At 39.1% G+C, this 26,372-nt stretch overlaps 1 protein-coding gene across 2 annotated transcripts in view; it reads right to left on the reverse strand.

The window, feature by feature from the left end:
* Positions 1-22,555, reverse strand: part of LOC128013690 (uncharacterized) — a 29,054-nt gene extending 6,499 nt beyond the window's left edge. The window contains exons 1-6 of one of the 2 annotated variants that reach the window (XM_052596834.1): positions 22,229-22,555; positions 21,987-22,139; positions 2,649-4,389; positions 1,500-1,574; positions 1,195-1,269; positions 72-188 (exon numbers count right to left, since the gene is read on the reverse strand). In XM_052596834.1, the coding sequence (XP_052452794.1) occupies positions 72-188; positions 1,195-1,269; positions 1,500-1,574; positions 2,649-2,670 (289 nt within the window). In that variant the 5' untranslated portion in view covers positions 2,671-4,389; positions 21,987-22,139; positions 22,229-22,555. Of the gene's footprint in view, positions 1-71; positions 189-1,194; positions 1,270-1,499; positions 1,575-2,648; positions 4,637-21,986; positions 22,140-22,228 lie in introns of those variants that run through there. The other variant, XM_052596835.1, reaches the window with a different exon arrangement.
* Between the last annotated feature and the right edge of the window lie 3,817 nt (positions 22,556-26,372).

Below are 26,372 nucleotides of genomic sequence, written 5' to 3' on the forward strand. Positions count from 1 at the left end.
GATAAATAGACACTATCTCTATTATTGCAATTGCATACAATTTATACTAACTTGTGCCACTTAAAACTTACTGTATGATACATTTTCCCCAGTGTATATTCTGCTGTGAACAAGTCCTAATGGGTTATTTTGTCTGAGATCTCTCCTCTCTTCCATTTCATGCCTCTCCAGTGTGCTGTTTTCTCCCACTGTACAAATCCAAAGATAAAGAGAAACTGTTAAATAGCACATTAGTCCCTTATTTACAAGAAAATTGTAAGTGGTCATATAGTGCCCAATTTCCTCAAGTTGATATGAACCTTTAGGGTCTTAATGAAGAGTCTGTAACATAGTTTGTTTAAAATTTCTCAGTGGTAGTGTAAAAATTTTTTTTTTACCCAGTCAAAAACAGCTCTTTTCAAAACACGCTGGTTTGTGGAATTCTCCTTTAATGCTAATGAGCTCTGCTGACCACACCCCTCTCTTCATTCTGCTCTCTGAGAAACTGTTTACTTTAGCAACAGTTGTAGTGAAACTTGCTAATAGGGCACATTATTAGGAAAGGTGATTTGCAATGATTCATTTAAATACATTATACTCACTGCTGGAGGCTGGATCATGAATGATTAGTGCGAACATAAATGCATTTAAGTAGATCAAGGGCGCCTTCCCTTCAGATCCAAGCATAAGATAATCCTCTGAGATTTCAGTCGCTCAGATGTCGGGAGTAAATGACTACTGCTATGTCCATTATTACATTCAACAACGAAGCACCTCAAACACTTAAGTTAGGAGTCATTCCTGTCTGCATCTCGGACTGATAACGGCTCACTCAGGGCGGGTCTGAGGTAAGACACAAGTCCAGTCTGTGCTGAAGCGTTGCTGTCAATCAAACAATCGTGGGAGGGGCCTCCGACCGTGTGACGTCACACAGTCAGATGGCTCAATTTGAGAAAGGGGAAAACATTTAACGAGATAACAAAAAAAAACACTTGGTGGATTTTTATCATTATAGGGTGGTTGTGTACACACACTGCCAGCACATTTCAGTTCAAACAACTTGTAAAAGTGCATGTAGCATTATATGACCCCTTTAAATTATAAAAAAAACAACAGCTTTTCCAATAAAATATAAAGAATTGCCATTTCATTACATTCAAATTTTCAAATAAGAATCACACACACAAAGTGCATATGTTAAATGTTGTGTCTTACTCAGTGGAGGAAGTCCTTCCCTACTATTTGTACGCCTAGGTATTAACCATTCATCCAATGTTGTATCATGTCCCACTGCAGGAAATCACAGATGATGGAGAAAATCATAAAACTTTTCATGTCAATTTCTTGCAAAAGCACATACAACAAATGTTAAAATAAATTAATTCTCATTAGCTCTATAAATTAAAAATGAAGGACTGCTGTTTCATAAGTCACAGTAACAGTGTCTGAAATGGCAAATATTGACATAAGAATCACACAAAAGAATCTAAATGCTATGAGCATTAAATGTTTTGTCTTACTCAGTGGAGGAAGTCCTTCCATACTATTTGTACGCCTAGGTGTTAACTGTTCATCCAATGTGCTATCAGGTCCCACTACAGGAAATCACAAGATTAATGAGAAAAACATAATTTAGATTGCCAATCTGTTATAAAAGAAAATACAACAAATGTTAAATAAATTAACCTACAATCTCACTAGCATTAAAACAAATAGAGCTGTGGAAATACATGCCCATAAGCAAATTTCCCTTCCAGCACTTCTTGCAACCAAATTGCAGTTAATTTCTTATGCTTTTGCTGATTGCCCAGTGGTAAAACACTCGCTGAGGATTTGGACCCAATATAGGAAATCTTTTGGTTTTTAAAGATCCTTCTCTTATTAGCCCTGTTGCCGGTAATCTCTTTCCTTCAATGCAGGATGCGTCATTTAGGAGCTTGTCTGACAAGGGTATAAAATGCTTCAAATATATTTTTATAGACAATTTATTTGCTTCTTGTAAACAGTTACTTTCACACTGTCACAATGTCCAAATGGAGTGTCTGCAAGCTCTTATAGAGGGTACTCCATCCTGGACCTTTGCCATTATTTCACGGACTCCATTTACCATAACACCCCATGCCTAAGAACTGATTGCACTCACAGCTGACTGCATTCAGGAAGACTACAAAAGACGCACACAAACACACTACATTGTGAAGCCTTTTTCACTGTTAGACATTATTGATTGCTTCTTCTTGTTGCCATTGCATTGCTTTTGACCTCGGACTGTTTACTTGTTTTATGATTGTTTGCTGCCTGCTTTGACCATTGCCTGTTTTTGGATTACTCTCTTGCCTTGCCTTGGATAATGTTGTTTGCTAGATTTGGACCCTGTTCATATGATTATGAACTGTTTTATTAAAAGCTTACTCAGTGGAGGAATTCCTTCCCTACTATTTGTACGCCTAGGTATTAACCATTCATCCAATGTGGTATCATGACCCACTGCAGGAAATCAAAAGATGATGGAGAAAATCATACAATTTTGCATGTCAATTTCTTGCAAAAGCACATAAACAAATGTTAAATAAAAACTAAGGACTGCTGTTCAATAAGTTACTGCAAACTTTCACATAAGAATCACACAAAGAATCTAAATGCTATGAGCATTAAATGTTGTGACTTACTCAGTGGAGGAAGTCCTTCCATACTATCTGTACGCCTAGGTGTTAACTGTTCATCCAATGTGCTATCAGGTCCCACTTCAGGAAATCACAAGATTAATGAGAAAAACATATCATTTAGCATTTCAATATGTTTCAAAATAACATACAAAAAATGTTAAATAAATTAACCTAAAATCGCACTAGCATTTAAACATAAAGAACTGTGGAAATACATGCCCATAAGCAAATTTCCCTTCCAGCACTTCTTGCAACCAAATTACAGTTAATTTCTTATGCTTTTGTTGATTGCCCAGTTGTAAAACACTCGCTGAGGATTTGGACCCAATTTAGTAAATCATTTGTTTTTTAAGTATCCTTCTCTTCTTAGCCCTGTTGCCCATAATCTATTTTTCTTGCCTTCAATGCAGGATGCGTCATTTAGGAGCTGGCCTGACAAGGGGATAACATACTTCAAAGATCTAATTATTGACAATTTATTTGCTTCTTTTGAACAGTTAGTGTCACACGGTCCCGATGTCCAGCTAAGGTGTCCATGAACTTCTCTAGAGGGCAATCCATCCCGGACCTATGCCATTATTTCATAGACTCCGTTTCCCATAACACCCCATGCTTATTAACTGATTCCACTCATAGCTGACTACATTCAGGAAGACTACAAAAGACGCACACAAACACTCTACATGGTGAAGCCTTTATTTTCACTATTAGACATTACAGAATGTTTATTCTAGTTGCCATCGCCTTGCTTTTGACAGTGGACTGTTTACTTGTTTTATGATTGTTTGCTGCCTGTCTTGACCACTGCCTGTTTCTGGATTACTCTCTTGCCTTGTGTGGGATTACAAACTTATAAAATGTTAAATATAGGTTCCAATATAGTAGTAGATTTTTTGGGGTAATAAAGCTGACATCCAAGAAGCTCAAATCAGGAAAATCAAGTTTCTGAGACATTAACCTTTTGTCTTTGTATTCCTCCTTGCCATTTGGCTTTTTAAGCTCAATGTACAGCTGTGCCTTTTGTCTCTATGATAATGTGAAGGTATCAGGGATACTGTCAGGCACCTCTGTATTTAAATGACACTGTTATGCTGACAAGATCAAAGATGGGAAAATGGCCAGTATCAGGCTGATCCCTGTATTGCATTTGCATGCTTTGTTTGCTTGAATGTATAAAAACTACAATGTCTTAAGGACAAGTTAGACTTTTGATGACTGCAGCGCCACGCAGAGCATTCTCAATAAAGAATCCTGCTGAAGATTACCCAATAGTCTCCATGTCTTCGTTTCTGAGTTCCCAACACTTGCCTTGGATAATGTTGTTTTCTAGATTTGGACCCTGTTTGTATGATTATTAACTGTTTTATTAAAAGCTTACTCAGTGGAGGAAGTCCTTCCCTACTATTTGTACGCCTAGGTATTAACCATTCATCCAAGGTGGTATCATGTCCCACTGCAGGAAATCACAAGATGATGGAGATAATCATAAAATTTTGCATGTCAATTTCTTGTAAAAGCACATAAACAAATGTTTAAAAAATTTACTCTCAATAACTCTAGCAAATAAAAATTAAGGACTGCTGTTCAATAAGTTACAGTAACAGTATCTGAAATGGCAAACTTTCACATAAGAATCGAAATGCTATTAGCATTAAATGTTGTGTCTTACTCAGTGGAGGAAGTCCTTCCATACTATCTGTACGCCTAGGTGTTAACTGTTCATCCAATGTGCTATCAGGTCCCACTGCAGGAAATCACAAGATTAATGAGAAAAACATATCATTTAGCATTTCAATATGTTTCAAAAGGACATACAAAAAATGTTAAATAAATTAACCTACAATCGCTCTAGCATTTAAATATAAAGAACTGTGGAAATACATGCCCATAAGTAAATTTCCCTTCCAGCACTTCTTGCAACCAAATTACAGTTAATTTCTTATGATTTTGCTTATTGTCCAGTGGTAAAACACTCGCTGAGGATTTGGACCCAATTTAGGAAAGCTTTTGCAGGATAGGTCATTTAGGAGCTGGTCTGACAAGGGGATAAAATGCTTCAAATATTTATTTATTGAAAATGTATTTGTATGACCTATATCTTTTGAACAGTTAGTGTCACACTGTTACAATGTCCAGCTGGATTGTCCACAAGCTTCTCTAGAGGGCACTCCATCCAGTCCACAAGCACTCCATCCCGGGCGGGCGGTCAGATTATTTGTTTATTGACAGATTATTGTGTTGAAATGGAGTCAACACACGACGGGCAATATATATGTATATATATATATATATATATATATATATATATATATATATATATATATATATATATATATATATATATATATATATATATATATATATGTTCATCTAAACATGATCCACAAGTGCAGGCGTTTTCACTGGACCAAGGCTCATTTAAAATGGACTGTAGCAAAGTGGAAAATCAAAATTTGAAGTGATTTTTGGAAAACTTGGACGCCATGTCATCCGGACTAAAGAGGACAAGGACAACTCAAGTTATAATTAGCGCTCAGGTTAGAAGCCTGCATCTCTGATGGTATGGGGTTGCATGAGTGCGTGTGCCATGGGCACCTTACACATATGGAAAGGCACCATCAATGCTGAAAGGTATATCCAAGTTCTAGAACAACATACACTCCCATCCAGATGTCGTCTCTTTCAGGGAGGACCTTGCATTTTCCAACATGACATTGCCAGACCACATACTGCATCAATTACAACATCATGGCTGCGTAGAAGATGGATCCGGGTACTGATATGGCCAGCCTTTAAGTCCAGATCTTTCACCCATAGAAAACATTTGGTGCATCATAAAGAGGAAGATGCGACAAGACAGATGAGCAGCTAGAAGCCTGTATTAGACAAGAATGGGACAACATTCCTATACCTAAACTTGAGCAACTTATCTCTTCAGTCCCCAGACGTTTGCAGACTTTTATAAAAAGAAGAAGGGATGCCACACAGTGGTAAACATGGCCTTGTCTCAACTCTTTTGAGATGTGTTGATGCCATGAAATTTAAAATCAACTTATTTTTTCCAAAAAAATATGTCAGTTTAAACAATCGATATGTACTCTATTTTTTACCCTCAATAAAATATTGACATTTGAAACTTCCACATCATTGCATTCTGTTTTTATTCACAATTTGTACAGTGTCCCAACTTTTTTGGAATCGGGTTTGTATATACTGTATATATATATATATATATATATATATATATAGCCTGTTGGGCAAGCTATTCTCAATGTGAAATCTGTGAGTTTTTTTTTAAAGCATTCTATTTTGTTTCATTTATTTCGTTTTCTATTTATTTTGTTAAAATTATATTTAGCGTATTTTCAAAGTTCTCTGTGTTTATTTATTTAATGTTAAAGTTATTTCCTAGTTTATCGTTGGTGCATGTAGGCCTACGGGAGTGGAACACGTAGGTTGCGGAAGCAGGCTGGCCTGGTCATGCATTCAGTGAGAGCGGGCGGGGGTGGGTTTAAAATAACAGTCCCACGCAGGGCTCTAGCTTGGACTTGGATCTTCACTGTCATGCCCAGTCCGTTATTGAAGACTTTGCCTTTCACAGATTCAGCGACTTTAATAAACACCAGATCGCTAATGTTCCAGCATCATTCCTCATTCACCTCCGTCAAGGAAATTGCTCCACTGAGGATTATGGATTACCAGGTGGACTTTAATGATATTGCTCTCAAAGACATTTTTCGGTATATATTAACTGAAGAGATTTCATGTCGGATGCTGTGTCATACCCCACACTGGTCACTAGAATAAAATATTGACTTTGCACACCGTTTGAGTGGCTCTGCATTTAATGTGGGGATAGCTGATGAGGAGCCCTACTATCCTCCAGTACCCGCCACACCAAAGTATTTGCATATTGCCTGGAATTTTTCACGTCATGTCATAGTCTACTGCCTGCCACATCATGCATGCCAAGCCAGAGCCTGTTCAAGTCAGGGCCTCTTCACGTCATGCCTACCAAGTTAGGGCCTCCTCACGTTATGTCTGCACTTTCAGGGCTTAAAGTCAGTCTGTTCACATCACATCGGCCAAAACAGGGCCTACTCACTTCACATCTGTCAAGCCAAAGATTGCTCACAAAATGGCTTTTATTCCAGAGTGTCAGTGTCTCAGAGACCTCCGTCTCTGCTATGGCTTCCTGATCTGTCTGCTCTGCTGTGGAGGATTTCTGCCCTACTCTGGTGGTCTTCTGCCCTGCTCTGGTGGTCTACTGCTTTGTTGGCTCTGACCAGGCCCACCACTCCATGGTACACGTCTTTCATTGATCCACAGTCTGCAGCTGTTCCATATCCCAGGTCCTCCATTGTGCCACACTCTGCCTTTGCTTCATGGCTCAGGTCCTGCACTGCTCCATGGCCCAGGTCCTCCAATGCTCCATGGTCTGCCACATGGACCTGGCCCTCCGTCCCTCCCCCGTTCCACCTCCGCTCCACCTTCCTCCTAGACTTATGTGTGTTCTTGTTTAGGAATGTCTGGAAGCAGCTCCTTAAGGAGGGCTATGTCACGAAGTCCAGCTGGAGTGTCCACAAGCATCTTTAGAGGGCTCTCCATCTAGGACATTTGCCATTATTTCACAGATTCAATTTCACATAACACTCCATTGCTAGGAACTGACATTACTGAGCGTTTCTTCTTGTTGCCATTGCCATTCCCTTGCTTTTGAGCTTGGAATGTTTACTTGTTTTATGATTGTTTGCTGCCTGCCTTGACCATTTCCTGTTTCTGTATTACTCTTTTGACTTGCCTTGAATACTGTTGTTTTATGCTGAATGAATGAATGAATGATGCATTTTTATAAGCACTTTATTGTGTATTTTTGTACACCCAAGTGCTTTTAACATGTAATCAAACCAGGGCTCCAAACCGGTTCAAGGAACGAAAACAAAAACCGGAAACGAACGAAATTTTGACAGGAACAGAACCAGTAACAGAAACGAAATCAAATTTTATAGTCTCGAACACAATTGAAAATTTAAAATGGCCGATAACCAGTTAATAACGTTATTTTATCGTTCCATTTATTATTTGAAATTAGCGGTCAACCAATCACGAATTCCAGTAGACTCCGGCATATGCAAATATGATGCTGAAGCCAACAAGTGAAATGTCCGCTCAGCTGTGAACTCATCATTGGAGAGTCTCAATGACAATGAACCGCCTTCAGGGCCGGATTAAGACCAAATTAGGCCTGATGACGCAGCGCAAAAAGGGATTTTTTTTTCTCGCCGTTGGTGCATGTGCATTCGACACTTAAGCACCAGCATGCATTTCCTGCCCAACTGAGGACCGCAGCTCTCCTTTGATTATTCCCAACTTTGAGAAGCTCCGCTCGCCGGGGGCATTGGAAATCATCATGCACAGATAGATGCGCTAATCAATTTCGACATTTGGAAACGTCTAAGAAAGATTCAGCTTTGACAAAAGCTCGTACAAGCTCTGCTGATTTGTTCATAGTCACCGGTTTCTGAGTGCACATGAATGAAGCAAACTGTATCAGTTAATTTTGACCAATTAATAATCAGTTAAACGGTTTAAAAAGTAATTTATTTATTTTCAGTAAATTATCAAAATATTTAAAAAGGTTTGCTGCATGGTTAAAACATGCTCCGCATATATATATATATATATATATATATATATATATATATAGAGAGAGAGAGAGAGAGAGAGAGAAAGAAAACTTGTATAGCATATCTGTTTTTTAGAGAGGAAAAAAATTATTTCATTCAGAAATAGACAATGCAGACACAAAATGTTTACAAACATTAGGCTATAATAAACACTAGGCTATTTTGTATAATCATTTGTCATTCAAATACATCTCAAATACGGAAACTTTGATTTTGTGTCGAATGAGAGACCCGCTGGTTTCAGTTTTGTTTTAGCCTAAATTAATTCATTTTATTTTGCCATTAATACTGCTATAGCTTCTTATATTTTTAATTCTTGTTCCTTTCTAAATACTGTTAATTGAAATTATTTTGTTGTGGAGTGAGGGGAACTAAAATAGCCTAGCGGAGCTTCTCAAATTCCCCGGAAGCTGAACAGTTTTCTTTTGCTATATTAACCTCAAAATAATTCTTAGAATGAAATTTGGAGTCCAACTTTCGGACGCATATACAGCGTTACTTATTATACATTTACTATTATTCCATATTCTTTATATTAAATAGCATCCAGATACGTCTGGAACATGGAAACATTTGGATTCGTGCCGAAAGAGAGAGGTAGGTGTCATGATCATTACATGGAGTGCCCATGAACTTTTGTAGAGGGCACTCCAATCAGGACAATTCCACACCCACCACCAGATGTCACTCGGACTCTAGCACCTCTTATCTGTTGCACCACACCCTAACTACATTTCCCATGAGTCTCTGCATCACAATCACCCTGCCACACCTGCACATCATTCCTCAGTCAATCTCCTTGCCACACCTGCACCTCATTTACACACACATATAAGCAGCACACTCACTCTCACTCTCGGCGAAGTCCTGATTTGCTGTGTCTGTCATTTCCGAGCGTTTTCCTTGTGTTTGATCTCTCTGTACCTGACCTTTGGATTGTTTATACCGACTCTGATTCTCTGCTGCCTGACCCCGACATCTGCCTGTTCCTGTTTTCGATTCTGGTTATCCCTATATTTCTTTCAGTTCCCTCCCTTACCCGTTGCTCATATCCTGTCGCCTAGCAACCGTGACAGCGCTAAGCAAGATGCGGGTGAAGAGCTCATCGTTCTCTCCCCGGAGCTTTATAAACACTTCTGTCTGCTCTTTCATCCTTAGAAGCGCTAAAAACAGCTTCAATCACTAACAAATAAGCTGTGTGTAAGGGGATATTCACACAGGCAGTAAGGAAGAAGCTAGTTTACGAAAGTAAATGTTTTTTTTTTTTTTGCATATACACGTACAAATGTAAAAAAAAAATGCTTAACGCTAAAACAAACTGCCTGACTACAAAACCACTGAAAATATATTTTTTTGAAAAAAAAAAAACGTTTTTAAAAAACTTCGAAAATAATACTCCTTCCCCACTCCGCTACCGCTCGCTTCGTCCTGCCGAAAAGAATTATGGGATAGGTAGGACGCGAAAGGATCCACCACACTCATCCTTCCAATTCGGGGAAAAGGAGGACGTATTTGTGGGCCGCATTTGAAGGATCCTACGAATTTGGACAGCCTTCGTCGCGGCGCTGTGACGTAACATCCTTCAAATGAGTTATCCAAGGATGTAGACCCTGAATTTGGACACAGCCACAGTCAACGTCCGAGAGGTATTTCTTGGGAATGGAAGTGAATATCAAAAATCTGTTCAGTTATATGTGTGGATTGGTCCAAAGAGCATCTGATCAGATTTTGGACAAAATTTGTAGGAGGGGTAGTGAAAAAAACTGTTTTTCATTTATTTCAATATGGTGGACAGGCACATTGATGAAAAATGACAAATGACATGTCGTCTAAATCGGCATAAGGAAATTAACGGATACAAAAATAATAAAAGTTTGAATATTGGAAGGCGTTTTTGCAAAAAACATACTTTGTTCAAACTTCTCAGGTACTTCCGGTACGATGTCCATGATCCCTACCTATTTTTTATTTTTTTTTGCAGATATTTCAAATGGTTTAAAACAGGGGGTTCCCAAACTTTTCCATCCCACAACCCACCTAGACAGGTGTAATCTATTTAACGACACACCAAAATATTTGAGAAAAAAAATGGTTGACATTACTTTAAGCCTAATCTTACTGAAAAGTTTGATGACAGAAATTAAGTATTTAAGAAAAATAAAAAAATTATTTTAGAGTACAACTAAAAAATTTCACTAAGTTTTCATTTTTGTTTACAGACATTAGGAGACAAAAGAGGAGCGACGACAAACTGTAAAAAATCTAATGAGCTATTTACTTAAAAAAAAATATGGTAACAATATTACACATAATGTAATGTCCTGCACTAGCACTAGCAAAACTACTGCTCATTAAACAAGGTTTAATGCCTAACAAGAGTAGTATCCATAACCACAAGCTCTACTCTTCTGCACAGTGGTAACGATTCCACTGTGCAATGGGAACTTCAATGTAAGAGAAACTCTTACAAATGTCAAACGTAACTGAACATTAAACATTAATAGATGCTTCCCTTCACTCAAAAACAAAGTAGCATTTAATTTCAAAATTTACTCTCCATATCCAGCCATATACAAAGCATGCTGGGAACTAACAATCACCTCTAAAATAAATTGGAAAAATTGAGCTAATTCACTTAAAATAAATAGGCAGCCTTCTTTCCTTAATTATTTTAGTTTAATCAGTTCCCCAATTCAAGCACCAAAACTGCTTAAGTCTCCAAAAAAATTTGGAAAACGCATCTCTTGGTTTTCTTAGTAAAACGTCCTCATTATTTTCTATACAACACTGAATCACAATTTCTTTAATGAAATCTACACATTAATTTTTAATTATCACCTTAATTTTTTTAACGAAAATGACAAGACCCATGATTCATTTTTTTCAGTGCAATGAAGGATGAGAGAAGACGAGGCCTGGGTTTTATTTTGTGTTTACTTTTTGTTTGTGCACGACAGTCGTCCGCGTTGGGCTTTCGCACTGTTTTGAGTTTATTTGGTTATTAAAACTTTGTTTGATTGTCCGCCGGTTCCCTCCTCCTTGTTCCCGTGATTGTGAAGTTTTTAATGTGTTACACTGGTGCCGAAGCCTGGGAGGAAGGAGGGACGCGCTGCTGAAGATCCCTTGCTGCTGGGGTGAATCCGCGGTGCCATAGAGCAGGGCGAAGGAGTCTGGCGCCGTGGATGCTCGAGGCGGTGGGCTGGAGTGAGTTGCTGAGGATGGACGAACTCACTCCAGCCCTCGCTCCGTTCCCACGGCTCTCGGCCCGCCCCACTCGTCACATTAGTGCAGCCCTAGAATGAACTGTGTGAGTGTGTAAAACGCAAATTTAGCTGCAGCCAAGTGACTTTGTGCAACCCACCTTGTTCTATTCTGTAACCCACAAGTGGGTCGCGACCCGCAGTTTGAAAACCCCTGGTTTAAAAGATTTCAAAATGGCGGACACATGGTTCAGCCGATATACACAGATTTGGCATGACCCAAGGAGTTGTTCAAACTTTTCAAAAGTTATAAGCAAAAAAGTGTGCTTGAGTGAGGAACAGCCCGCGGACCTAAGAATGGCATGGCAGGTGGATTCAACGAAGTAATGGCCAGCAGGCTTGTGGCAACCACATGTGAGAAAGAAAATTTTTTAATTGCATCATATGACCCTCTTTAATGTAAGCTATTGTATGTGATAAGCATGAGGAGAGTAATCGGGTGTACTGAGAAAAAAATTTCAGGGTTCAAAAGCACTGTATAGTTGGTCCTAGAGATCTGACTATTCATGACCATCACTACAAGTGTGCCAAATTTAATAAGTTTCCTATGCGTCCTTCATAGGAATGCCATAGACTCCCATTTGGGAAAAATTATAATAAATATAGCTGCTAGTAGCCACATGGGGCCAAGCCTGTTTCAGGAGTTCCATGAGTTCAAAAAGTAGCTTAAAAAATCAAAGATTCAATTTGACACATAATATAATATAAAAAAGAACACACAAATGTATAATTTTGCATCTCATGAGAATCAAACTCAGAATCTCCAGGTCAAGTGCCAAGTGTCACTTATCTTGTTGTACCACTGGGAAGATGGGTGTTCACACAGATATCTAAGTTTAGAAGTTCAACTGAGAATCAACTCAAAATAAAGAATTTAAAAATGTCTGGCACATGTTTCAGCCAATATCAACAGATTTGGCATGGCCCAAGGAATTCCCTCATGATTTTCTGTCTAACTGTTCAAAAGTTATAAGCAAAAAAGTAATTTTTTGGTATCTCATGGTGGTGCTGTTCCCAACTTTGGCATGTACCCTCAGATAATGGTGTTAATGAAGCATACCAAGTTTAATTTTGATTAATCAAAGTTTGGCTGAGATACAGCCTCTGAACCAATTTTGGGTTGACCTCGTAAGTTCACACAATTTTTCACCACTAGTTAAAAAAATTAATTTAAAATTCACATTCAAGTTATTTCTATGTGGCTTGGTGCAAAGATAATCTCTTTCAATTTTGGGAAGAATTGGACCCATTTTGTAGGAGTGAATAGATTGACTACAGTAATTTTTAAAATAGCCCCTACTATATTGGATGGACTCTATTTTTCTAGATCAAAGGGTTTAAAAGTTAAAATTAATAATTTAAATCTTGAGTTTTTGAACTGGTGATGGCTCTATAGAGTTGGTCCTAGAGACCTCAAAGTTGGTTCCCTTTCAGTCAGTCACTCACAACATTACGTCAGTGGCCGAAAAATTGGGATATCAATTCGATAGACAAATCTACTTTGAGTGTAAACTAAACAACCCAATGCACACAGGCATGCAATCATTGCATCCAGCTACCACTAATCACAGTGTGAGTATAAGAAGGTAGCAGGTGCAATGCATACCAGCTTTTCGCTTCGGAGCCGAGCCACGGTATTCTTCTGCTCAACTGTGTCTACTGTGAACTACGAGTTCAGCATGCTCTCAGAAGCTTCCTGTGCTGGAGTTCCAGTGTTGAGTGGATTGCACACTTCAGGCTGCACTACCCCCTGTCATGTTGCAAGCGGCCATCTCCCCTGTGCGCCTCAGCACTAAAATAGCATTTCCCATAGAGCAATTTCCTTTAAAAGAGCTCCATGGGTGCATCTTTATAAAGATGACGGATCGTCCTTGTGAGCATGCCATTTCAACCTGGTGATGGTCACGATCGCTGCCTCACGTGTCTGGGTGTCGAGTATGCAGAAGGTGGCCTTCGTGGATTTGTCCCATTGCAGGAAGATGACCATCTCGGAACTGCGAACCAAGCTCCGCTACCTTCAAGGGGTGGAGTCCCATTGCCTCTGCTGCGATCTGGGGCTCGTTCTGGTGTTTGAGGGTTACAGTAGTGGCAAACCCCACAGGGAACAAACCCTCTGGGGACCACCACTCCTCTTGCTCCTCCGATCCAGTGGAGCGACCCATGGAACGTGAAAGGCCCTCTTCAAAGTGTGTACCAGTGGTATACAGTGGACCCCCCCCCCCCCCCCCCCCCCCGACCGGATGTTGATCTTAGCAATGGAGGGAGAGCTGTTGGATGAAGATTTGGCCACGCTGACACCCTCCAGGATGGTTGCAAAGCCTGAGTCGGATCCAGAGATGGCAGCTATGCTTCCCCGGGCTACAGAGATGGTAGGGCTTGAGTATTTGGCAGGGTATTGGAAGGGGTATTTGGCAATCCCGCTGATGGAGCATAGGGTAGAAATGCAATTGTGTTCTAAGTCTGCCTCTTCTTGGTGTTGAGACCCGGTACTGCCTTCCTGGGCGGCGGTGCCTATATGACTTGTGGGGAAGCTTCTTTCGCCTTACACGCTATGGTGTTATTGCAGGTGCACAAGGCACTGAAGGACCTGCACAAGGATGGTCACGATCCAGCAGTTCTGAAAAAAACTCAGAACCACCACTGACCTTGTGGTCCGAGCAACGCAGCTGGCCGCAGGTCCTACGCAAATATGCATTTCCCCCATTGAGCCTTCTCACACAGACACTGTGCAAAGTCCAGGAGGATAAGAAACAAGTCTTGCTAGTGGCACCATATTGGCCCACTCTGAACTAGTTCCACAAACTAGTGCTCCTCATATTCCTCTGAGGAAGGATCTACTTACTCAGAAAGGGGGCACCTTTTGGCACCAACATCCAGACCTTTGGAAACTCCATGTCTGGTCCCTGAATGGGACATGGAGGTTCTAGGTGACCTACCCCAGAGGCATCTAAAGCCCCTTTCACACTGCCATTCCGGCAAATACAGGGGTAAACTGTTCCTGCAATTGTTCCCGGGTCGCTAGATTTTGCACTTTCACACTGCCAGTGATGACCCGGTATATGTGCATGCTTTCACACACAACCCTTGAAGATCCCGTAACGACACGTGACATCAGCCCGTGACGTGTAATGTATGAGTCTAATATACTTTCACTGAAGCAAGCAAACAATCTCCGCGTCAGCGCGGAAAGTGAGGAACTAACTGATCTCTGCTTCATTACAGTTTGCACATATGTTTTCGTCGCGAACGTTGACCTTCCTTCAAAACAGCCGGTAAAAGAGTCGCGCGATAACGCGCATCATCACTTCAACACGGAATTAGATCTGGCTTTTGTTCACACAGCGCTCGTCCCGGGTCGAACCCTGCAATGTTACTAGGTCCCTGACCCGGGTTCAATTCGGTAATCGATCCCGGGACGTGGTTGCTTTCACACAGAAGGCGACCCGGTAATGTTCTGGAAACATTGCGGAACCGACATGCAGTGTGAAAGGGGCTTAAGAGGCACGCTTACGCCTTGAAGTGGAACCTGTTCATTGAGTAGTGATCTTCTCACCAAAAAGACCCCCGAAGATGTCCGATTGCGCTTGTGCTTTCCTTCCTGCAGCAAGGGCTGGAGCGAAGGATGTCTCCCTCCACCCTCAAAGTCCATGTTGCCTTTTTTTTTTTTTTTTTTTTTTTGAATTTGAATGTGAATTTGAAGAATTTATTTCACACACTTCATCATTTTAAAGACAAAATTAACAATAGTTACAGAAAGGTTATTGTGTGTAAAAAGGGAAAACCCCAAAGAAGCTACTGAAAGCTTTTAGGAGGGGGCCCAATAACACCATAAAACATATAACATACAAGAACAAAAGCTCAATCCATAAACACAAATACATATAAATACAACAAGACAAACACTACAGCAACAGACGATCCCAGCACAAATGCAACACTTTCAAAATGATCAAAAAGTATATGTTAAAAGCAGTTTTTCCTTAAGATTTTTCTTGAAAACGGAGACAGAATGCAACAATTTAAGGTTTTCCTCAAGCTCGTTCCAAATCTGTGGACCTCTACAGACAGTACTCAGGCTCGTACATTTCAATCATCGTATTTTACCAGTAATTAAATGTTTTTCCCTTGTGTGATATGTATGCTGGGGTCGGCTGATTGGGACAAGTTCACACAACCTGTAATTTAACTTATGAACAACCTGGAATATGATACAGGCATTATGAAAGGTATTATATTCGGTAAGTCTTAATAGACCAAGGCGATGAAACAAGGGACGCGAAGGGGTATTTGGCTCAGACCACGTTAATACCCGTATAATTTTTTTCTGTAGAGACTGTATTTTTTTCAGGTAGCTAGTAAAAGTGTTACACCATATGACATTGCAATAATTTATATGGGACTCAAACAAGGTTTTATATAAGATGACAAGTGCTGACTGTGGGAGAAAATTTCTTATTTTGAAAAATAATCCAACGTATTTTGATAATTTTTTTATTAACTGATCAATATGACATTTAAATTGTAGACATTCATCAATAAAGATTCCGAGAAATTTAGTAGTATTTACTCTTTCAATAATTTGTTCATTTATTTTAAGACAGAAATGCTTATTTGCCAATTTATTTTGTTTGGAATGAAATACGATGTAGTTTGTCTTGTTTATGTTAAGAGATAATTTACTACACCGAAACCAGATAGCAACATTTCTTAGCTCTCTATTTATTATTTCTTCCATTTCATCTGGACACTTATGTGACATAAATAAGTTTGTGTCATCAGCAAATAAAACCTTGTGTAAAGCCATTGTGGAATTTTCAAAATCATTTATATATATTAAAAAAAGAAGAGGGCCCAAAATGGATCCCTGAGGGACTCCACATTTAATGGGTTTACTTACTGAAATTTGTTCATTGATACTTACATACTGCTGTCTACCAAACAAATAACTTCTGAACTAGCTAAGGGCTAATCCGCTAACTCCATAATGGTGTAATTTATTCAATAGGATGTCAAAATCAATAGTATCAAACGCCTTAGATAAATCTAAAAAAATAGCAATAGCGCTATCGCCTTTATCAATGGCATCATTGATCTTTTCAATCAGATCGAGTACCGCCATGCATGTGGTTCTTTTTTTTCTAAAACCATATTGAGAAGAAGCAATAATATTTAATTTATCCAGGTAGCCATATAGCCTATTGTACACTACTCTCTCTAAAACCTTAGAAATTGTGGGCAAGATTGATATTGGACGATAATTGCACATATCATTTTTATCCCCAGATTTGAACACTGGTATCATTCTGGCAATTTTTGTCCTTTTTGGTACAATTCCAACAAGCAGAGAGAGATTAATACAATAAGTCAATGGCTCCATGATATTAAATGCTATGGCTTTCAGAATTTTACCACAAATTCCATCCTCACTTCGTAAATTTGTAATTATTTTATAGACTTCATCACAATTAGTTGGTTTCATAAAAAAAGAATGTGCATAAGAGCCCTGTAAATAATGGTCGAAAGTGATACCCTGAGGTTGAACTATTTTGTTAGAAAGTTTTTCCCCAATAGAGTTAAAGTAATTATTAAAATTATTTACTAAATTAATGTCATGCGTATATTTATTATCCAAATTTGAGGGTAAGCCCCCAGCATTAGGAAGCACAGCATTGTTTTTGCTCTTGTTAAGGACTTCATTTAGCACTTTCCAGGACTTCTTAGAGTCACCCTGTGATGCTTTTATGAGATATGTATAGTGGTTATTTTTATTTTTCCTTATTATATTAGTGAGTTTATTCCTGTAACTAGTATATATATCCTTGTTCATAACACTTGGGCATTTTAAGAAACATTTATAAAGCTTATTTTTATGGGTGATAGATTTTAAAATACCCTTTGTGAGCCAGGGGTTGAGACCAGTCGCACGATGTCCGGCGTTCTTTTCAGGGATAGTACAACAAATAGAGTTTGTAATTTCGTTTGTCAAGTTGTCATAAGAAGTATCAGGATTGTTGCAGTCATAGACTGCTTTCCATGTTTTAGCCTGTAAATTTTCACCCAGTAATTTCAAGGTTCTCTCATTTAGTACTTTAATTTTTGTTTTTCGCCGTGGTAATTCATTATTATTTGCAATATATATATATATAAAAAAAACAATACAATCGGAAAATGGTCAGTAAAGTCAGATAGCACAACTCCAGATTCAAATCTATTTCTAAATTTATTTCGAATGTTTGTGATGATATTGTCAATAACTGTCCTAGTGGAGGCTGTTACTCTGGTAAATTGATTTATGGTACAAAAAAAAGAAAATGAATGCAAGGTATTTACAAAGTCTCTTTTTACAACATCATCTTTGGAGACATCAATATTGAAGTCCCCAAGTATGACACTATCTTTGTTGTTTTTGTTTATGGAGAATAATATGTCCTCCAGTTTACCCTCGAAAACATCAAGGTCAGAGTCAGGGGGACGATAAATCACTCCTACTATAATTTTTTTTGCATTAGTGAGATTTATCTCCACAAAAAGTGAATCATAATGATTGTCATCTAAGACAATGTCATCACAAACATTAATTTGATATCTGGAGTGAACATATAAACAAACACCACCACCGGTACGGCCAAGCCTATTTTTAATAATGAGCTTATATCCGTCTAGGTTAAGAATATCAGTAAAGGTCCTATCATTAAGCCAGGTTTCACTGCAGCCAATAACATCAAAGCTACAGTCTAAATTAGAAAGTAAAGTAGCTAATTTCTTCATGGTGTTTACACAAGCTTCTAATGTTAAGGTGCAGAAATGAGCAACTGTTTTTACTATTTAAGCTTTGTAATTGTTCAGGAGTGTAATATCTGCATTTAAATGATTGTCTATATCGATACAATGTTTTACATCCTCTCCATCATAATTCAACTCATCAAAGGCCATATGAAAAGATAGAATTGTATTTAAATTGATTAGTCAAAAAGTTTGCTGGGATCATATAAAAATAAAAATAACATATACACACAAAACCCATACATACATACATGTACGTTTACACAGATAACGTTAATCTTCTGCTATAGTAAACTAATCTAGCTCTCTACCCACAACATTATGTTGAAAGCTTATAAGAAAAATATATTAGGGCCAGCAGTAATATAATAATCTGAGAAATACAACTTTAGACGCTATACTTAAGAAGAAATGCATAAAGTGCATCTCCTTTTTGAGATGCATAAATTGAGATAACAGAACACATGATAGGGGAAGAGTAAATCACCTCTGGAAAACATGTCTCAGTAGTAAAGTCTTTGAACGTCATAAAAATCAAAATCAAGCCCGTAGTCATCAATACTTTGCTTAACAGTCTAGTGAAACCTACGACTGTATTTCGAGGATATGCTTACACACGCGCTCCCCTGGACAGTCAGATGCAATCGTGCACAATGATTATTGAATAGTGTTAGTTTGAAGAAAAGATGCTATATAATCTTTAGCTTCAGCGACTGATGTAAATCCTTTCCTGCCTCCCTCTTTCAGTTTAATGGTGAGCCTGGCAGGGAACAGCAGGGCTGGTTTAAGTTCAAGTTTATATAGTTCAGTCATTACCTCTCGGTATTGTTGTCGTTGTTCCAAAACCTCCGGAGCGTAATCCTCATATGTGGAGATCAGGTTATCACGGTACTTCAACTTCCCTCTCATTAACCGTGCTTCACGCATTATTTTTTCCTTTACCTGGAAATTATGAAGGCGGATGATAAGCGGTCTCGGCCGCTGACCCGGCTGTGGTTTCCTAGCAAGGGTCCGGTGAGCTCTGTCGCATTCTGGTGGTGAGTTAAGAATTTTTTCGCCGAAGATCTCAGCCAGCATCTTCGAAAAGAAAGTAGTGGGATTGTACCCCTCAATAGATTCCGGTAGACCAAGCACTTTGATGTTCTTGCGCTGACTACGAGATTCAAGATCAATTACTTTAGCAACAAGTTTAGTGTTGCTCTCAGTTAGCTTGGTACATGTAGTTTCTAGAGCTAGCAGGCGTTCGACCTGCAGGTTAGCATTCAATTCAAGCTCTCCGATCTTCACAACGTGATCCGTCACCGTAATTTGAATACGATCAAACTTTTTTTTCAAGTTTCTCCATGATGGCTTTGAAATCAGTTGTAAGGGCTTTTCGGTTCTCTTCTAATAAGGTAGCTATGGACGCCAATGTCAGCACTTCTCCTCCGTCGTAAGGACTTGTAACTCCCTGATCAACTTTGCTCTTCCCAACTTTTGGAGGCATAATTTAGCCGGATGGTAAAGTTTCTTCTGTTTTAAATGAAGTTCAGTCAAAGCAGAGTTTGATTTAAGTAATTAATGCAACCTAAGTTGTGGGAGCATGGCTCAGCATAGCTCAGCGTGTACGTGTACCTACGTCATTTCCGTCTTTCTGTCTATTATGCAGTGTACCATGACCCCGTGAATGGGAAGTCTTTAGATAAGCATGACCTCGTCATCAGATTCTTTAGAAGGGCCAGGAGGTTAAATCCTTCCCGGCCCCCTTCTAAACTTTCTTGAGACCTGACTGTAGTGCTAAAATCACTACAATATGGCCTATTGGAGCCTTTGAATTCAGCTGAGCTTAAGTTTATTTCACTGAAAACTCTGCTTCTGCTTGCACATGCCTTCATCAAGATGGTAGGGGACCTACATGCATTTTTGGTTGATGATTCATGCCCAGAGTTTGGGCCGGCTGACTCCCAGGTAATCCAGAGGCCCTGGCCTGGCTACGTGCCCAAGATTCCCACTACACCCTTCAAAGTCCAAGTGGTGAACCTGCAAGCACTGCACCTGGAGGAGACAGACCCAACCCTGGCTTTGCTCTGTCCCATCCAAGCATTGAAATGCTACATAGACCAGACACAAAGCTTCATGACCTCAGACCAGCTCTTTGTCTGTTAAGGAAAAATGACGTCTCCAAGCAGAGGATGAGCCACTGGATTGTGGATGCCATAATACTGGCTTATCAGGCACAGGGTGTGCCCTGCCCGTTCCCGTTGCAAGCTCACTCAACTGGAAGTGTTGCATCCTCCTGGGCGCTGGCTCGTGGCACCTCACTGACAGATATTTGTAGGGCTGCTGGCTTGGCGACCCCCAACTTGTTCGCTAGATTCTATAGCCTTTGTGTAGAGCCGGTATCCTCCTGTCATCTCACCTCAAATGGGTAGTGGCACTGAGAGGCCCCAGTTAGTGTTGGCTAAAACTGCTCCAGAGTGTCCATACTGTAGACCCTGTTGAGATCCTCCATCACCCTAGGCAGCTGCACATGGCAGGATGTCCAGCACAATCCCTTCATGATAAATCCGTGAGAACTGTGGAAGGCTGGGTTCCATATTGAGACCTAAGTGGTACTTGTGTTTGTATAGTTCACGGTATAGCATTAGAGCCTGTGTTTCTCCTGCAGACTTTTGCCTTCCCAAGAGGGTTTTTATCACCTAAAATTTCTCCTTATACTCCTAAATGGATGCTAAATGTGTATTTCCTTCCGAAAACCCCTTTGGGAAGGATGTGGCTTCCGCAGGGTCCCTGTTCCAAGCAGAATGGGTACGTTTTCCCAGTGAAATCCAATCTCACTAGAGGTAGTGCTTTGACAATGGCAAGTGGAACTACTTGTTCCGAACCCCGCCTACAACTAATAGGGGCACAGGCGGCTCACACAGGGCACTGGAAGGGGCAGCACCCATGGCACTTGGGTGGGGTTCCCAATTAATCGGTCACTGACGTGAAAATGTCGAGAGTGACTGACTGAAAGGGAACGTCTAGTTACATATGGTAACCCTCATTGCTTGAAGGAGGGAATGGAGACGTCATGTCTGTCGCCATGGTTGCTGTACTGCCCCTGAGCTGCCAGGTCTCCGGCTCAGATCCTCAGCAAAAACCTGGTATGCATTGCACCTGCTGCCTTCTTATACTCACGCTGTTATCAGTGGCAGCTAAATGCAATAATTAAATGCCAATGAGCATTGGCTTGTTTAGTTTACATTCAAAGTAGATTGGCCTATCAAAGCAATATCCCAATTCGTCGGTCACCAACGTGACATCTCCGTTCCCTCCTTCAGGGAACAAGGGTTACCATATGTAACCGAGACGTTAGATCACTATTCAAGACAATCTAAGTGTGCCAAATTTCACAATTTTCCTGCTTACGGTTTATAGGGCTGCCGTAGACTCCCAGTGGGGAGGAAGAAACTAATGGATACAACAATTGCCCCTAATAAACTAACGGATGCAATAGGGGCTACAGCCCCTCCGGGGCTTGACCTCTAATAAAATAGAGGATGTCAGAAAAAGTGCAGTTTACAGATATTTTACTGTAATTTGGAAAAACAAAAACAGCATTTGTCTTTCCAAGTGTCTCTAAGACTTACCAAAACTTTTCTTTTTGTCCTTGATTTTGTTATCTAAGAATACTAAAGTTTCCTCAAGTAATCTTGTTTTTGCTTGTAGAATGTCATTATATACTTGTTTCAGGGCATCATGTAGGTCCTCTAAATCCAACATAAATTCACTCTTCCGAAACTCTAAAATCAACCAGATTTCAAAGTGAATTAATTTCAACTTCATAGCAGCCATATTTGAAAGAAGATGAAAATGTTTTATAACAGCTTACCTCTCACTTGCAAGTGAACTATTCCTGTTTGCCAACATCCATCATGAAAAATTTTGCATGTATAGTCTCCTGAATCTGACAGGCAAACATTTCTCAAAGTTAGAGAGAGACTTCCTCTTCTTAGCTCGTGAATGGACAGACTCACTCGGTTCTCATAATCAAAACTTATCTCCTGCCCAGTCATATACTGAAAAATGAGCTCTGTCCCTCTATACCATCTGATTGTCATCGACACAGCACTTATTTCAGGTGAGAGATGAACAGGTAAGATGATGTCTGATCCAGGGTGAGCAGATATAATGTGAGTAGGAACCACAAGACTGAAGTCGTTAGCTGGAGACAGAAATAAATTCATAGTCAAAAGGATAAATCAATTTAAAACTTTTGTCAGAACTCTATTCCATTTCTGCAAAATGTAGTAACTCACCCAAAACATTCAATTCATGATTCAAAACAAAGCACCTACATTTGCATTTTATATACATATTTTAATAGTAGGTAAAATGTACTGGTAAAAGTCAATACTGTAACACAAACTGTCAAAAAAATATGTATACAGTAAATTTATTTTTGTAGGAATGTAAATCTAAACTGAAAATTTTGAATAGCTTATTCATTTTTACACACTATTGTCTTAACCTAACACCACCACCACACATTCTTACCTATCTTCCTACTGCTCTTCCACATCAAGCAACTGTGAATTTTCAGCTTATATGTAATACATTTCTACAGATAAAGTTGCTGCACAACTATAAATGTATTTATAAAGTATTGCTGTGACAATGATGGCTCACACGCTGAAAGAATGTTTACAAGTTGAGAAGAGTTTGGACAGTTTCACTGAGAATCAACTTATGACTTTTGATCAACTAGCCATGTGCATGTAATTATTGTGCAAATTGTAGAGAATTTTATTTTATCTTTTGCACACATGGCAAAACATGCAATTTCCTTAAATCGATAAGAAATTAAAATCATATGTAAGCAAGAAAAAAAATATTCAGACATCTGAACTTATTTTATAAGGCAAAAAAACACACACACAGGTCCTTCTCAAAAAATTAGCATATTGTGATAAAGTGTTTTTAATACAAAAAAGTCAACCTTCAAATAATTATGTTCAGTTATGCACTCAATACTTGGTCGGGAATCCTTTTGCAGAAATGACTGCTTCAGTGCAGCGTGTCATGGAGGCAATCAGCCTGTGGCACTGCTGAGGTGTTATGGAAGCCCAGGATGCTTCGATAGCGGCCTTAAGCTCATCCAGAGTGTTGGGTCTTGCGTCTCTCAACTTTCTCTTCACAATATCCCACAGATTCTCTATGGGGTTCAGGTCAGGAGAGTTGGCAGGCCAATTGAACACAGTAATACCATGGTCAGTAAACCATTTACCAGTGGTTTTGGCACTGTGAGCAGGTGGCAGGTCGTGCTGAAAAACAAAATCTTCATCTCCATAAAGCTTTTCAGAAGATGGAAGCATGAAGTGCTCCAAAATCTCCTGATAGCTAGCTGCATTGACCCTGCCCTTGATAAAACACAGTGGACTAACACCAGCAGCTGACATGGCACCCCAGACCATCACTGACTGTGGGTACTTGACACTGGACTTCAGGCATTTTGGCATTTCCTTCTCCCCAGTCTTCCTCCAGACTCTGGCACCTTGATTTCCGAATGACATGCAAAATTTGCTTTCATCCGAAAAAAGTACTTTGGACCACTGAGCAACAGTCCAGTGCTGCTTCTCTGTAGCCCATTTCCTGCACACGCCTGTGCACGGTGGCTCTGGATGTTTCTACTCCAGACTCAGTCCACTGCTTCCGCAGGTCCCCCAAGGTCTGGAATCGGTCCTTCTACACAATCTTCCTCAGGGTCCGGTCACCTCTTCTCGTTGTGCAGCGTTTTTTGCCACACTTTTTCCTTCCCACAGACTTCCCACTGAGGTGCCTTGATACAGCACTCTGGGAACAGCCTATTCGTTCAGAAATGTCTTTCTGTGTCTTACCCTCTCACTTGAGGGTGTCAATGATGGCCATCTGGACAGCAGTCAGGTCGGCAGTCTTACCCATGATTGCGGTTTTGAGTAATGAACCAGGCTGGGAGTTTTTAAAAGCCTCAGGAATCTTTTGCAGGTGTTTAGAGTTAATTAGTTGATTCAGATGATTAGGTTCATAGCTCATTTAGAGAACCTTTTCATGATATGCAAATTTTTTGAGATAGGAATTTGGGGTTTTCATGAGCTGCATGCCAAAATCATTGGTATTAAAACAATAAAAGACCTGAAATATTTCAGTTGGTGTGCAATGAATCTAAAATATATGAAAGTTTAATTTTTATCATTACATTATGGAAAATAATGAACTTTATCACAATATGCTAATTTCTTGAGAAGGACCTATATATATATATATATATATATATATATATATATATATATATATATATATATATTTTTTTTTTTTTTTTTAATTATTATTATTTTTATTTTTTTATTCCGAGATTTGAGCTAAAGCAATTGAGAAAAACTATAAGACCTGTAAAAGTAAAATTAATACTGTATGAGCAGCATAGGGAAAAGTGTATGGTAACATATTTAATTGTAAAATGACTGTAAAAAGCATGATTTACAGCTCAGATACAGGTCAATCAGAAAAAGTTTCATAAAATGACTTCACATTTCATTCTTTAAACCAGCATTTTTAAGAAAAGGGATGTAAAAAGTATAAATTATTATATTAATTTAAAACATAACATAAAGTGTTCCCTGGTATCGACTGTACACAAAGCAGTAGTGCGCTCATAAAGTCTACTTCATGAGGCATTACAGGCAAGACAGAGCCATTGAAAAACAAAATAAATATATAAATTCTGCATTTATATTTTGCACATTGACTAAATTAACCATGCAAATAAATAATGGGGAAAATAAGTAATATATTATGTACTGGATAAAAAGTTAGTTTAACTAGCTAGAGAAAACAGCTATTTTGTCTTGTATTGTTTGAACTTTTCTTTAGCTTTTGATCATGTACAAATGTTATATCTTTACTAGTGTAAGACCAAAAGTTGCAGAATACTTACAGCTGACATGGAGAAAAACATATTCTTTTATTGTTTGATATTCATAGATGACCTCACAAATATAGAGGCCCTTCTGTGATGTTCTGACGTCTCTGAGAGTCAAAGACACATTTCCATTGAGCAGATCTTCCAATGGGAGACTCACTCGACCCTCACAGCTCTCTATCATCTGTCCATTCTTATAATGACCGACCAGATCAGCCCTATTCTTCCACCTGATTTCCATTGAAACAGCACTAATAGCTGGCTCAAGATGACACAACAGAACAGCATCATCTCCAGGTTCAGAAAACACAATGTTAGATGGGCAAACAAGAGACAACTCTGAGGAAGAGAAAAGAAACAACATTACTCCTGTGTAATTTTTGTAATTGTATTTAAAGTACCGTATTTTTCGGACTATAATTCGCACCTGAGTATAAGTCGCATCAGTCAAAAAATACGTCATGATGAGGAAAAAACATATATACTGTAAGTCGCACTGGACTATAAGTCGCATTTATTTAGAACCAAGAGAAAACATTACCGTCTACAGCCGTGAGAGGGTGCTCTATGTCTTCAGTGTAGACTACAGGAACACTGAGCAGCATAGGAGCGCCCTCTCGCGACTGGAGACGGTAATGTTTTCTCTTAGTTCATGTCTTTTAGTTCATTTCTCTTGGTTCATGTCAAATTAATTTTGATAAATAAGTCGCACCTGACTATAAGTCGCAGGACCACCCAAACTATGAAAAAAAATGCGACTTATAGTCCGGAAAATACGGTACAGTGAGATGCAGCCAAAGCATTAAGAATATTTTTTTACTTGCCTTGCTTAGTTTCTGATATTTCTTTAGTTTCAGCCATTTTTTATATTTGTGGACCTCTGAGACACCAATGAAAAATCCACTTAAAAGTATAAAAAAAAGCAAAAACTTTAATTCTATTCAAAGTTCAATTCAATAAAAGAGATGTAAACATGCTGGAAGTATGTGATGGTAAGAGAGAGAAAAAAAGCTTTGTGTTAGACAACGATCCAAAAAAAAAAATACATTTGAAAACATACAGTTACTTAAAGATAGGA

The sequence above is a fragment of the Carassius gibelio genome, chromosome B24 (genome assembly GCF_023724105.1).
Source record: "Carassius gibelio isolate Cgi1373 ecotype wild population from Czech Republic chromosome B24, carGib1.2-hapl.c, whole genome shotgun sequence".
NCBI classification, from domain to species: domain Eukaryota; kingdom Metazoa; phylum Chordata; class Actinopteri; order Cypriniformes; family Cyprinidae; genus Carassius; species Carassius gibelio.